Below are 16,033 nucleotides of genomic sequence, written 5' to 3' on the forward strand. Positions count from 1 at the left end.
TGAGATTGAGCCCTGTCTCAGGATCTGCATTGGGCATGGGGCCTGCTTAAGATTCCCGCCCTTGTGTGCTCTCTCTCTCTAAAAAACAAAAAACAAGAAAACTCAACATCTATTTTTTTTTTAAAAGATTTTTATTTATTTATTCGATAGAGATAGAGACAGCCAGCAAGAGAGGGAACACAAGCAGGGGGAGTGGGAGAGGAAGAAGCAGGCTCATAGTGGAGGAGCCTGATGTGGGGCTCGATCCCATAACACTGGGATCACGCCCTGAGCCGAAGGCAGACGCTTAACCGCTGTGCCACCCAGGCGCCCCAACATCTATTTTTTCTGACATTAATATAGTCACTCCAGCTTTCTTATGGTTTCTGCTTGTATGATAGCTTCTTCCATTCTTTTGCTTTCAAACTATTTGTGTCTTTGAATCCAAAATGTATTTCCTGTAGACAGTACATAATTGGCTCTTGTTTTCTTATCCAGCCTGACAGTTTCTGCCGTTTTGTTAGATTGTTTAATAATTAATATTATTATTGATCTAGTTTTTCTATTTCTCATATTTTTTGTTTTTATGTGTTTTATGTGTTTTTATTCCTCTTTTCTTCCTTCATTGCCTTACTTTGCATTGTTTGAATATTTTCTAATGTAATGTCTTAATTCCTTTAATGATTTTTCACAACTTTTTAAAGTTATTTTCTTATTGATTGCTCTAGGGGTTGCCACATACATCTAACTTATCAGAATTGATGTCTGGTAAGTTAACTTAATTCTAGTGAGATATAGAAACATTACTCATGTATAGCTCTATTCCCTCTCCCACATTTTTGTACTATTCTTTATTATACATATTACATCCATATATGTTAAAAACCCAACAATACATTTTTATTATCCCTTCATATATGTTTACTAATGAAGCTGAGAAAAGAAAGCAAGTATGTATTTACAGAGTTTTTTTTATTAATCTTATTTACCATTTCCAGCTCTCCTCATTTGTTTCTGTGAATTTGAGGAAACTTCAGGTATCATTTCCTTATGATGACTTTGCTTCCATTCGCCTCTTTGGTGCTGTTATTACCACGTATATTTTATTTTCATATATTACATGTCCAATAATACATTAATTTTTAACTGTTTTAGACAACTTCTTTTGAAGTCATCTATAGAGAAGAAAGGAAAATAAATATGAATTTTTCTCGTCTTTTATAATTACAGACTTACCTTTACCTGTGCTCTTTGCTCTTTTGTGTGGACTTTTATTACCATTTAGGATCATTTACTTTCAGGCTGGAGGATCTTCTTCAGTATTTTTTGTAAGGTGGGTCAGCTAGCAAAGAATTTTCTGTTTTTGTTTATGTGCTATTCTATTTCACCTTCATTTTTGAAAGATAGTTTTGCTAGATAATAAAATCATGGTTCACATTTGTTTTTTAATTTCAGCAGTCATAGTATCTCATTCCACTGCTTCCTAGTCTCCATTGTTTCTAATAAGAGGTCAACTGTTGGGGTGCCTGACTGGCTCAGTTGGTAGAGCACATGGCTTGTAATCTCAGGGTCATGAGTTCAAGCCCCATGTTGGGCACAGAGCCTACTTAAAAAAAAAAAAAAGAAGTCAGCTGTTAATTTTGTTGGGATCCCCTTGTATGCAATGAACTACTTTGTTCTTGTTACTTTCAATATTTTCTCTATCTTTGGCTTTCAGCATTTTTACTATGATATATCTAGGTTTGGAGCTCTGTGTTTATCCTACTTTGAGTTTTATGAGCTTCTTGGAGGTGTAGATTAATACTTTCAGTCAAAATTGGGAAGTTTTCAGCCCTTATTCTGCTCCCCTTTCTCTTTTCTTTCTGGTTGGTATGCTTCATGGTGTTTTACATTTCTTTGAGCTTCCTTTAAGTTTTCATTCTTCCTTCTTTCCTGTGCTCTTTGGATCGCATACTCTTTCCTGATCTCTCTTCAAGTTCACTGATTCTTTCTTCTGTCAGTTCAGATATATTGTTGCTCCACTTAGTGAATTTTTCATTTCAGTTATCACACATTTCAACTCCAGAATTTTTATTAGTTTTTTAAATAACTTCTGTCTCTTCACTGATACTCTATATTTGATTATACATTGTTATCATAGTGTCCTTTATTTATTAAATATTTTTTAGTTCTTTGAACATATTTATAATGACTACTTTGCATTCTTTGTTAACTCTGGCATCCAGGCCCCCTCACAGGCAGTTTATGTTGTCTGCTTTCTTTCTAAGTGTGGATCATACTTTCCTGGGTTTTCCCATGTTCTATCATTTTTGTTTAAAATCGGACATTTTAAGTAATATATTGCAGCAGATCTGGAACTGATTCCCTTTTCTCCTCTCTGGGGCTTGTTTGGTGACTTGGCTAGACTGTTCTAGTGAAGTCTATTTTCCCTCTTTCCTCTGCCTACTCTCACCACACACACACAAATGTGAAGTCTTTGGTGTCACTCCTCAGAGGACACACCCTTGGGTTTGCAGACAGTCACTGCAGGATGACAGTTATTTTAGCAGGGCTTTCTTTGACTATCTCTTTCCATGTTCTCTCTGTTAATCTGTCTGCCTTCTTCGGTATCACACCCAGATTTTGGGCTGAACTAATTGCTGGCTAATTGCTCTATTGTTTCTGACAATACCACAGGGCATTAATTCCTCCACAGTCTGATCTAATTAATTTCAGGGAGGAATATTTATAAGGCCATCTTGGAGATTTGTTCTGACCCCAGGGAGATTCTTCTTAGCTGTCTCTTTCCATGGTTCTCTGTAGTGAACTTGCTGACCTGTGGTTTAATTTGTTGTTTTTAATGAAGAAGAGGCTACCAGTCTCTTCTTATTTGCTTACCATCAAAGTCTCCATTGTTTTCAAGAATACCCTTAGACTTGAACCCTCCCCCTAACCGCCCCCCCGACATTGTTCCACATAAAGTCAGTTCTTTTGGGGAGAGCATCAGAGTTCTTGTTTCTTATGGAATGCCTCCTGCCATAGGCAAAATTTCTTAGCTATAATCCAAGTACTTGGGGGGGGGCAGTAGCCTCCCATCTTCTCACTTCCTTCTTTCTTCATGGAACGTCTTCCCTATAAACTAGCTGGGGTGAGGGTGATGAGGACCCCAGTATGCTCAAGCTGCTGAATCTGGAATAAAGTCTCTGTCCTATGAGTAGAGGCTGGATGGAAAAAGAGAGCCCAATTTCTTGGCCATATTCATGAGGAATGTAACCTCTTCAACTCAGAGTTGGAGAGGAAGAGAAAAGCTGGTGATCTACACCTCCTGCTAAGATACATATCTCTTGATTGGGGGCTGAGGGTAGAGGGAGCATCATCTTCTTGATCACAGCTGCCTAGAGAAGGGCTTCCATCAACTGAGCTGGAGGGTGGGGAAAGAGAGGGAAGCTCATGTTTCAGTTGCCATGAATTCCTGCTACTATTACTGAATTCTGAAAAAAAATTTTGAATACGAGTTTCTTCATTTGCTGTATGCCTTAGGACAATTTCCAGAGACTTTAAATAATTTTTTAAAAATATTTTTCACCACTTATGCTTATTCTTATTTCTCTGGAGATTATGTCCATGGAACTCCTTACACTGCCATCCAGAAAGCAAAGCTCTATATATCTTTTTCATTAAATCCTAAACTTATTCATTTTAATGACACTTTCAGATTATTATATTCATTTTTTTTCTGAAATAGATTCACCTCCTAGTAGTTCATTTTTAGGGCCACTTATTTTGTTTGTCTCCTCCTATATTTTGGAGTGTTAGTTTCAATTTCTCTTTAGTGAGAGGATCTGTCACTCTCTTTGTGCTGTCCAGGTTCTGTGCTGTCTTTAATAGACCCTCCTAGGGCAGCCACTACAGAACCAAGTCTCACATTGACAATTTGGGATTCTTGTCTAATAGTGATACTAGGTGTATTTCAGATCCAGTGGGTACCTTTACCCAGATTCTATTTCTGAAGCTGTACTTCCTCCTGCCTGCATAGATATGCAGCTGTGTATAATTATAATTCCAAGCATTGGCCACAACTTGTTTTGGCTTTCTCTCTTAAGTGCAAGAACTTCATCCCAGTCCAAAGTTTCAAGCCTTGAACATAGCTGTGGTTCCTTTCCTCACATGGGGTACCTTCAGTGATCATTACCTGCTACATGCTCTGAATTGTCACTACTTCATATTTCTGTTCTGTGTCTGGTTCATAGCTATATTTACTTGTTTCTCACACACGTGTGTGTGTTGTGTGTGTTTGTAATATATCAATGCATGTGTTCAAATAGGAGAAGAGTTCTTAAATTATGACCTTACAGTGTCAGAGTCACAGGAACACTCACACAGATTTTAGCATGAAACCCTCACCTAAGGCATGACTTTGCACATCTTTCTTGGATATACCTGCAGGTCATAAGACAAAATTTATTTTTTATTTTTATCTATAATACATTTTCACTTTTCTCTTTAATGCTCTTTTCTGTTTCACTAAGCCAACCTTCTGTAACCCAAAGAATAAAAAAATTATTTTCCAAATTATTCTAACATTTTTACTCATCTATTTTTATATCAGTATATCAAGTCATTATGGATTTTATTTTTACGGTATTCTGGCATTATATTATATTTTCAGAGATAACTAATTATACCACTATCACTTATTAAATAATTTATTATTTAGTCATTGAAGTGAAAAGATACAGTAAGTTTCACCTCTGAATTATTTGGTGAATTTTGTACCAAAACCATATTGTTTGATCATATGACTTCTGAGTAAGTTTCATTACCTGTTTCCCAGAATTATTTTATGTTGAGTTTCTCCAGGAGCAGTTTTAAAAAGTAAGAAGAAAAAAAGTAATAATGTCACAATTCAAACTTGTTTTATCTCAAGTGAGATGCCCAGGAAGAATATTAATCTTACTCTGTGCTTTTTGGTGTCAGGCCTTTGAACTCCACCAGACGACCAAGAAGTCCATCAGCCCAGGAACTCAAAGTGTGGAAATTGATGTGTTCTCTGAAGATGACATATGTTTGTCAGAACAGGATCCCCAAAAGGTAATTTTCCCAGGGTGTTCCAAAAGGAACATGGAGCGTATCCATACACATTCTCCAACATAGCCACTATGGCTATCAAGATTAAAATATCAGGATTAATGCAGAGCAAACTGCCAGAATCAGATCTTAAGCAAAGGCCAGGGTTCCTTAACCTCTCCACTATGACATTTGGGGTATGATAATTCCTCCTTGTGCTGGGCTGTTCTGTCTGTTGTAGGATGTTTAGCAGCATCCATGGCATCTACCCACTAGATGTCGATAGTATCCCCCAGTTGTGAAATTAAAAGTATCTTTAGACATTGTCAGCATGTCTCCTGGAGGGCAAAATAATAAGAACCACCAAAACAATGAGTCTAGACTCATTCGGCTCTGGAGTCTAGACCTATTATTCCAGGAATTGAAAGAGCTAAAAATTAGTCTCAGTCAAATAGCCTTCACCTCATCACCCAGCCTTCTTATCTGGAGTTAGGTGGTATCAGAGATATGATTTGTAGGGAGGAAAAAGTTGAGATATTGTGTCTTTATATATCTCACCTTTTTTCAGCCAGGGGAGAGCAGTTAGAGAATTCTCTCCTAAAATCAGAGCTAGTCAGAGCATTTTATTTATTTATTTATTTTAAATTTTTTATTATGTTTTGTTAGTCACCATACAGTACATCATTAGTTTTTGACGTAGTGTTCCATGATTCATTGTTTGCATATAACACCCAGTGCTCCATGCAATATGTGCCCTCCTTAATACCCATCACTGGCCTATCCCAATCCCCCACCCCTCTCCCCTCTGAAGCCCTCAGTTTGTTTCCCAGACTCCATAGTCTCTCGTGGTTCATTACCCCTTCTGTTTACCCCCCCTTCATTCTTCCCTTCCTGCTATTTCTTAGAGCATTTTAAAAAGCACTTAGTGAGAGGGATACTTTCTAGATACACTTATACCTAGAATCCTTTGCCTAGCTAGCTTCATGCCTAAAAAGTTATACACTAAGGTATTAGGTGCTACCATTGTGAGAGTCAGTCTTAGTAAATGATTCCCCTCTTCCTTTGTTCTGTTGTCCAGAAGTGTGATACTACCAGTGTGCTCTCAGAATGTAGCACCATTGATCCACAGGATCCCTTTGGGCTCGTTCCTGAAATGGTTCCCAAAAAAGAACCGGAGAGATGTTTTCCCAAAGGTAAGTGGCAGTATTCCTGCATCCAGTTCACAGAATATTTGGATGAGATTCTCTTGTTCTTTGAAGCGCTATGATTTTGATAGATGCCTTCTTTCTACTTCTACTGGAGACAGAAGTGAAGAGAGGGCATCTATAGGTTCTCTGGGCCATTATCAGATCCAGGCAAAGGAGATTTCAGAAATTCTTGATTAAGGTGTGCTCAACTAACACAGCCTAACAATCAGAGCAGAAACTGTAGAAAACTTTCCTCTAGAAAACTTTTCCCACTGGGCCAGTATGTCTGCCACTTTCTATAGCCCCCAGTACATCTGTTGTCAAGATGTAGTTGAGGTGGTAGACCAAGGGAAGCTGACCATAAGTCCAGGGTTGAATGGAGCCCTGCCAGACCCTCAATACATCCCTCAAGATTTTTTTCTGGAAGAAGGATAATATTGTAGTTAGGAGCTTTGGCTCTGAGCTCAGTTCTGGCCTCCTTATTTACTAGCTGTATGGCTTGTTCAATTTACTTAACTTCTCTATGCTTTATTTATAAAATGGCTATAATAGTATATACTGCAAAGAATTGTTGTTGGTCTTAAATGAGTGAATGTGCATCACCTAGAAGAATATCTGGCTCATAATAAGCAATCAATAAATACAGTCTTTCCTAATTCCTTGAGTGGATATAGTGGTTCCTTTCTATGTGTCTTTATTATTTCCTGTATTCATTGTGGGAAATTTATTTGTGTCTGTCTCTCTTGTGAGGTCCTTAAAAACTTAGGCACTGAATTAATCAATATTGTATCTCTAGTGTAAGAATGGAATCTTGCCCAGATTATGGGCTCAACATAGAGACTTAAATGAATGAATGAATCTAAAATTAAAATTTCTTCATAAGTTTGACACTAGATTGGTCTCAGAATGGACACCAAGAATGAGTTTCAAACTTATTCCAGGTTGTTTGACAGCCCCCAAACTGCCCACGGGGTCAGAGGTCAGGCTGGGGATAGACTACTGTTAGTTATCCTGACTTACATTTGGACTGGTGCTTGAGGTGCGTACAGGATCAGTCAACAGTGAAGTTGGAGAAGAAAGGTTGGTTTCTAGAAGAAGGGAGAAGTGGCATAAAAGACAGGAAAGAAAGCCTTTAAGGGAGATTAACCTATTGATGTTCTGAACGGTGGAAGAGGGCAGGGACAGACTGAGGAGACCTCACAGTAGCTTAGGAAGATGATGTGGAAAGGAGTGGAATGTTGTAATCACCATGAAATTAACCTCCATGGAACTTGGAGGGTGGGTGAAGGAGACAAGGTGAGAAGGGTGATGTAATTCATGCTGAAGGCTAGTGTAAATGCCTTAGCTATGTGTAAATGCCTTGACAATTGATCAGATTGTGTGGTTTGGGTTGTTCATAGAGCCTGTGCCCATCCTTACCTCATTCCCCTCAGTCCTTAGAACACTGTTTACTGTTACCAAAAGAAATTGCTGCATGACAAACAGCCATGAAGTCTCAGTGGCACACAATAATAAACATGTGTCTACATGACTCCACTCATCAAGGCTGGTTATTTCTACTGATTTTGGCTGGCTTTATTCATATGTGATAATGACTGGGAGTTGGCCAATCTGGACTGGGCTTAACTGGGCCCCTTGGCTTAACTGGGTCCCTTGGCTCTGTATCACATGTCCATTCTCCTTCTCCTGAAACCAGTGGATTGGCACAAATATTCCTCTCTTTATTGAGATGGTGCCAGAGAGCAAGTGGCCTCTCAAGGCCAAAGCTCAGAACTGGTGTGTATGATTCTCACTCTGCTCTATTGGCTAAATCAAGTTACATGGCTGAGCCCAGATTCAGAGGTTGCAAAATGACTCCACCTCTTCAGTGGGAAGAATTGCAGAGGTAAGGGACATGCATAAAGGGAGGGGTGAAGAGTTAGGGTTATTAATGCAGTTCTTTACAGACACTAAGTATAATGCTGCTGCTCATTCTTTGCAGGCCTGGGTCACTGCTTCCCATGCTGTGCCATAGACAAGAGAAAGTCCCCCGGGCTCATTTGGTGGAACCTGCGGAAAACTTGCTACCAAATAGTGAAACACAGCTGGTTTGAGAGTTTTATTATCTTTGTGATTCTGCTGAGCAGTGGGGCACTGGTAAATTATCACAGTCTTGTGGGGACATTGGGCATCAGGTGGCTAGGCAACATTCTGACATGGGGCTGTGAATATGGGGAGGCAGAAGTGGGATCTTTGCTGCTGGTTCCCCTTGAGGGCAGGATTTTGCACAACTTCTGGAGTCCAGCTCCAACTGGGAAGTCCCAAGCCAAAGACACTTTACTTATGGGGAAGCATGGTTCAAATCAACACTTTAAAGTGGCTACTGGAGTCTGGCCCTGAACCCCATGCCTGACCCTCATTCTTGGAGAATTTCTAGACATTTTCACTCTATTCTACATGTTTCTTCCTCTAGACAGCAATATTCTTACCTCTCCTTCCTGGAAAACCATAATGCTGGTTTCCTAAAGGTAGAACATTAGGAGGAGAAGGCTACGGGGACCAGATTTGGATATAATAATTTGTCTTGGTATTGTCCATCAGTCATGGTCCCTTGAGAGGAGAGACAAACAGATACTGCTTTATTCACATAGCAGCTCCTTCCAGATCGAGGTGTAGTGGTCCCAGTAAGGTTTGGAAATAACTAAATCCATGCCTCCAATAGCATGTAGTCATAAACTCCTTCCTGCTCTCTCTCCTCACCTTTTGGTCCTTCTTCCCTCCCTTACTTGAGTAATAGCATCTTCTCTCTTATCACCTACATGTTTCTCTCTTTTTCTCTCCCCCTTCTATTTTATATTTTCCCTTAAAATGGCCATAATATAGAACCAAACTCTCTTACTATTTGTTGTGTAAGTGAATGGAGTCTTAGGTTCCCCCTTATCGATTTAGAATCACAGAACGTTTCATAGTAAGTCACTAGCAATTAGAAGAGACATGGAAATGTCTTGCTTCTTCACCATTGCCATCCTGGTTAGTGCTTTACACTTATGTGATCTCTGGGTGAAAGGAGATGAGCACACATTGGGGCCCACCAGAGCCTATGATCAGCACACATCTCCATTTATCTACTTACTACAGTGTAAATTATTTCTCAAGCTAAAGAACAGTAAATTTTTCTAAACCATGCCAGAGAACTCTCTTAATTATTTTTATTGCTTATCCTTGGTCTAGGATTCCTTGTAGCCTTCTGGTGCTCACATTTGCACTGGCTCTTTACTCTTATTCAAGTAATAGGGTTCTTTAATTTATTTCACAAATGATAATTGGTATCTACCAAGCCCTGTGTTTGTAAGTGGGAAAGCATGGTGTTGTCAGAAGGTCAAGGACATATGATACCATCCTCCTAGTTCTCATCTGCCTTCTGATGAGGCAAGTGTAGGTTGGGCAGAGCAAGACTGAACACACAATGCAGAGGGTTCTAGGAGAAGGACTCAGGTCCTGTTTCACTTTACATATTTGTAGACAAATGGAGACAAGAAACATCTAGTCCCTTGCCACTGCCTGTGGTATATGGATCAGCAGTCTCAGTATCACTTGGAAGCTTGTTAGAAATGCAGTCTTGGGCCCACCGCAGACCCGCTGAATCAGAACCTAAGTGCTTTGGGACTCATTAGAGTTTGGGAAGCTCTTGTCTGAGCAACTGGGTAATATTGGGAGCTTTCTGGACAAGGAAATGGCCTCATTATAATGTGGGAGGCTCCAAAGTTCAGTTGCTGATATTGACCTATTCTTTGATTGAGCAAAGTCTGATCTGCTGAGCCAGGTTGTTGCTCAGCTTCCAAAATGAGAGAGGAAATGAGCTTCCAATACTATTCAGATTTGTCTCTCTTCAGGAGGCACAAAGACAAGTCCCTGACTTCCAGGAGCATGGAGTCTAGTATGGAAGACAGATGGGGTCCAAGCAGTTATAGACCAAGGCCACAGTGACACTCAGAGAAGCAGTGGATGACATGGGGCCATGCAGAACAGTCACCTAATTGTCTTGGTGAAAGAAGGACAGTTTCCAAAGAAAATATCAAACGAAATGAGACTTTAACAATGATGAGGAGCCAGCAGAGGACAGGAAGCCCACTTAGGAGTTGGAAGTCAGACTGTTTTATTCTTTTGCATTCTTTTTCCCCAGGACCATGGGACTATGAGATTACCTTAGTACCCAACAGCAGGACCAATTTTTTTCTTACCTTCAGTGTTTGCCCAAATGTCATGACAGGTTAAGTACCAGGGAGACTTATCTTCTTTTTTTCATTCTCAGTAACTTTATAAAGGCCAAAAGGACTGCTTCTACCCTAGTTATATAGACCCCAGAGAATCACATACACATTTCAGTTGAGGGGGATGTTTGGATGTAGAATGAAAAAGGGTCTCTCCAGAGGCTAGGACGTCTCACTTTCATGATCACACTCAACAAATGTTTAATATTCAGGGTAATTTACACTGGAAGCTCTAGCTCAGAGCTCCCCAAACTTTTGCATGTCTTGGTACACAAAAAATGGGCACATACATTGGGAGCACTGGGGTAAGTCATAAGGCTGTTTGTTGTAGATCGTTGGCCTCAGAGTTGGCAAAATATATAGTGTAGACTAAGGTGTTTGGAACTAAGGTGTTACGAGCAATGGAGAGCCTCTATATAGAGCCACTAAGGTAACTAGGAGGATGAAAGGGCTGGAGTATGCCATTGGGTGGTTCTGGAAAAGTTGGCAAGATATTGTTAGCAAGAGTTGAAAGGATCAGGAAGACCAGGAAATTGTGTGGTGATCTGTTAGGAAAATATTTTCATATTTCAGGGATCAGTGATGAGAGCCTAGGGAGCTATTGTGGCAATAGGAGTCTAGAAATAGAATTTTCCTTCTTCCAGTTTTATTTACTCAAGGAATTTATTCCACTGGGAAATTTCATTCTTAATACCTTTTGAGCAAAACCTTGTCACCAAAAGAGATTCTAGTTTATTCAAATAAGGAAGAAAAATTAAAAAGTAAGGTCAGCGAGTAGTTCTAAGCAAATATTCAACCTGGCCTATGGCTATGCTTTATCATTTCAGGTATTTGAAGATGTTCACCTTGAGGAACGACCCAATATCCAAGCATTACTAAATTGTACTGACCATATTTTCACATACATTTTTATCCTGGAGATGGGTCTAAAATGGGTGGCCTTTGGATTTGGGAAGTATTTCACCAGTGTCTGGTGCTGGCTTGATTTCGTCATTGTGATTGTAAGTTTACCATCTCTGTGTTCCATGCAGCAGGGGTTGGGGTAGGGGAGGGGAAGATACCATAAGGAAGCTGCTTTTCCTGTGTGCCTTATTTGGGTACCCCTCCAAAATATTTTTCTTCACAGTACTTGTAAGTAGTTGTCATTTATCCATCAGCAGTCCTGTTTGTCCTGGATCTTATTCCTCACACTGCGCTTCATATTCTCACTACACCAGTACTTTCCATGATGGCACTCATCCACTTTTCTCCATAAGCACTGCTTATGTCTGATGTATACATAGAATAACTTTGAGTGTCCCACCCTTCTTCCAACTTTCTATTTTCTCTCAAAACTTCTCAAAGCAGGTGAGCAGCCAACAGACTAGGCTGGTCTCCATCTTAACTGCCAAGCAACATAAGAGGATTATTCTCATACATTCTTTCATTTAATCTGCACAACAATGTTCTGAGTTAAGCAGAGTCATACATTACCTACCACATTACAGATAAGGAAACTTGAAGCTCAGATGGTCAGCAACTTGTTTCAGATGAAACTGGAATTCACACCTTGGTCTGTGTTATGCTAAGGCTAATAATAATACATCACATTTATCGAGTGCTTTCTCTATGCCAGGTACTCTGCCATATGCTTCATAAGCATTCTTTCTTTTAGTTATCACAACCACTCCATATGGTAGGTACTATTATTTTTTCATATACACAAGGAGAAACTAAGTAATAGAGAGGTTAAGAAACATGTCAAAAATTGGCCTGCTAGAAGTGTTGGAGATGAAACTTGAACCCAGTAAGCCTTACTCCGAAGCCCTTGATTTTAACATCTATATTCTTTCTATCATGTGCTATTAGTTAGACTTTGTCCCTGCTATTTAAAGAAGTAGACACGACAAATGCATAAGCAGAAGCCATGTGGTCAACATAGCAACTGGAGAACCATAATGTTGTTAATGTTGTTGTTGGATACAAGTAGGCATGTGGTTCAGGAATTTTAAAAAAGCATCAGTAACATGGGAGCTCCAACAGCAATAATAAAAAGGAATAAAAATATCCACATGTCTGTAAACCCTATCAGTTTCCAAGGTGATTTCACCCATTATCTTATAGTATAGTGAAGAACCCATAAGACAGTGGACAGATGATTGGTATCTCCATTCTAGGGACCTGTGGTCTACTGACCTAAACTCAGGAAACTGATCCTAAAGTTATCTTGTCTGTTCTCTTTCTGTGTAACCTTAGGCAAAGTACTTCCCCCTTTTGATAAGTCTTCACCTTAATAAAAATGAGAGTATAGACTACAAATTGCCCAAATTAGACCAGATACAAATAGAAAACATAAATCTAACAATAACCATTTAAAATATCAAAACAGTAGTTCAACTCCACACTGTCAAAAAAGGGCACCAGGTGCAGATGGTTTTACAGGCAAGTTTTACCAAACTTTCAAGGAATAGTGCTATATACTGAAATGTTTGCATCCCCTAAAATTCATATGTTGAAGCCTAACCACCGATGTGTTCGTATTTGGAGGTGGTACCTTTGGGAGGTGATTAGGTTATGAGGGCAGTGCCCTCATGAATGGGGCTAGTGATGTTATAAAAGAGACCCCACAGAGCTTCCTCACCCCTTCTGCCATGTGAAGACATAGGGAGAAGAAAACTATCTATGAGTCAGGATGTGCTCTCTCACAAGACACTGAATCTGCTGGCACCTTGATCTTAGACTACCTAGACTCTAGACTGTGAGAAGTAAATTTCTGTTATTTACAAGCAGCCCAGGCTTTGATATTCTGTTTTTGCAGGCTGAACTAAGATAAATAGTTAACCCCAACCTTATTCAAATTGTTACAAAGAATTAAAAAAGAGGAAGCTTGCAGACTTTCTTGGATGAGATAAGTATAATCTTGGTAACAAAATGAATGGAACAAAGATGAGTAGAACAAGAAAAGAAATAATCTTGTAAATATTTATTTTTATAAATCCCAAAGTACTTGATAAGTATGGTCTACTATTACTATTATTGGCATTAGTATCATATAGACCAAATTGTGAATCCCAGTTCCACCTGAAACAAGTTGCCAATCCTCTGAGCTTCAACTTTCTTTGTCTGAAACATGGTAAGTGATATATAATGCTACTTAATTCAGAACATTATTGTGCAGATTAAATAAGAGAAAGTATGTAAATAAACCTTTTTAAATTAAAAAAAAAATTTAGAGACAGCGTGCAAGTGGGGGGTGGGGGAGGGACAGAGGGAGAGGGAGATAGAGAATCCTAGCAGACTCCACACTCAGCACAGAGCCCATCATGGGTCTTGATCTTACAACCCTGGGATCATGACCTGAGCCAAAGTCAAGAGTCAGATGCTCAACTGACTGAGCCACCCAGGCACTCTGTGAATAATCCTTTTATGTTGCTCATTAATCAACATTATATAAAATGACCTTTATAGTTTTGAAGTAGAAAATATAAACACGTCCACAAAAAATATATATCTAAATTCAACTATATAAAAATGTAAAACTTTTGGGTTTTTTTCAATAGAACTGTAATTATAAAGACAGGCTAGAGCCTGGAGACACTGCTTGCCATATGCATAACAGAAAATTATTATCCATAGTATATAAAGACTCTCTACAGATCAACAAGAAAAAGACAATTTAATGTAAGAATGGGAGAAGGATGCAAACAGGTAATTCACATAAGGAACACAAATTACAAATAAATATATGAAGAAATACACACTAGCTTTTTCACCAGTTAGCATAGATGCGCATATTGAAATAAGAGACTTTGTATTATTTGTCAGACTGACAAAAATTTTAAAGTTGGATAATCTCTAATATTGAGAAGGATATAAGAAAATGGAATTTCTAATCACTGCTAACAATTTAATTGGTAACGGTTATTTTAGGGAAAATTTTGCACATTAAGTAAAATTACAAATGTGCCCAATTTATTATCCAGAAATACTATTTCTAGTTATACATCTATGGAAAACTCTTGTGTATGTATGCAAGAAAAATGCACACATCTGTCCAGTTTTTTGTTCATAATAGCAAAGAATTGGAAATAACACCAAGGGGGAATGGATCCATAAAATATGAATATTTTTATCCTGTAATATTTTATAACAGTTAAAAGGAACAAACCACAAGAATATGTATATCAAAATGGTGAATGTCCTAACAGTACAGAGTAATAAATGCAAGTTAGATAGAAAAAAAGATAGAACCAGCAGAAGAGTTCCCACCTTAAGAGTACTATAGAGTGGGAAATAATGTGAGCATTTTTATGTCTACATGTCTCATCAATACTTCCCAATTTGGTGGAATAGACTAAGGATAACCTTATCAGGTGAAAAGGTGTACAGTGTCCCTCTAGAGACCCTTCTTCCCCACCTGCGATAACAGTTATTTGGTAAAGTCAGAAGAACTGCTGAACTGTGCCATCCTTTTCCCTCTGGCTAGGAACAAGGAAATATTTGTGGAAAATCTGCTGAAATAACTTTCCCAACAGGCAGTGCTATTACAAACAAGAGAACAAACAAAATGCCTATTTTAGAAAACCTTTATAAAGAGTTTATTTATTTATTTAACAGAGAGAGAGAGAGAGAGAGAGAGCATAAGCAGGCGGAGGGGCAGGCACAGGGAGAGGGAGAAGCAGGTTCCCCGCTGAACAGAGAGCCCAATGTGGGGCTCGATCCCAAGACCCTGGGATTATGACCTGAGCCAAAGGCAGACACTAAACTGACTGAGCCACCCAGGCACCCCTGGAAAACCTTTATAAATAAAAGCATTTTGAATTGATGGTGATATAAAAAAAGTGATTTACACATTTTAAAATTTTTTCATTCTGCCATATTAACTCACTTAATTTCTCTCAATTTGCTAGTATTTTACTACTACAATGAGATTGGTAGGGGACTGATTTTAGATAATCATGAACTCTGATATCAGCATAGTCAGTCATATGATAATTCACTTCCTGTCCTGCTGAGCAGCCCTTCTTTCAAGTTCAACCTCTGAAGGCTCTGCATTATCAGTAAGAATGACTAGAATCTGTGAATAGTGGTCTTCAATTTAAGCTCATTATAGTTGTTTCAATTTAGTGTGTTTGCAGAACTTTCCACTCCTTAGTTCTGACCCATTGGGAAGAAGTATGTTGGGAGAGAAAATTGGATTTAATTCCTCCAAAAGGAGGCATCTGAGTGAGGGGAAATATTCGCAAACAGTTTATTATTTTCTTGTAATTTTTTATTATATCATTTTAAACTTAAAGAAAAGTTGCAAGAAATAGTGTAAAGAACCCCTTATACTCTTTCCCCAGGTTCACGAATTATTAACATTTCACCCCATCTGCTTTGTCATTTTCTCTCCATTTTTCATTCTAAATTGCTTGAGATTAGGTTGCAGGCACCACACCTCTTTCCCCTAAACATTCCAGTGTGTATTTCCTAAGAAAAAGGTTATTGTCTCGCAGTTACAGCACAATTATCAAAGTTAGGAAATTTAACATGACTCAATAGCAAACCCCATATCCATTTTCAAATTTTGTCAATTGTTTCAACAAGGTC

The 16,033-nt window shown here is 38.7% G+C and overlaps 1 protein-coding gene across 1 annotated transcript in view; it reads left to right on the forward strand.

The window, feature by feature from the left end:
• Positions 1-16,033, forward strand: part of SCN11A (sodium voltage-gated channel alpha subunit 11) — a 79,047-nt gene that overhangs the window by 43,462 nt on the left and 19,552 nt on the right. Inside the window, exons 16-19 of the mRNA XM_026496750.3 lie at positions 4,936-5,049; positions 6,104-6,218; positions 8,194-8,348; positions 11,290-11,463. Coding sequence (XP_026352535.1) covers positions 4,936-5,049; positions 6,104-6,218; positions 8,194-8,348; positions 11,290-11,463 — 558 coding nt within the window. The remainder of the gene's footprint in view (positions 1-4,935; positions 5,050-6,103; positions 6,219-8,193; positions 8,349-11,289; positions 11,464-16,033) is intronic.

The sequence above is a fragment of the Ursus arctos genome, unplaced genomic scaffold (genome assembly GCF_023065955.2).
Source record: "Ursus arctos isolate Adak ecotype North America unplaced genomic scaffold, UrsArc2.0 scaffold_20, whole genome shotgun sequence".
Lineage (NCBI taxonomy): Eukaryota > Metazoa > Chordata > Mammalia > Carnivora > Ursidae > Ursus > Ursus arctos.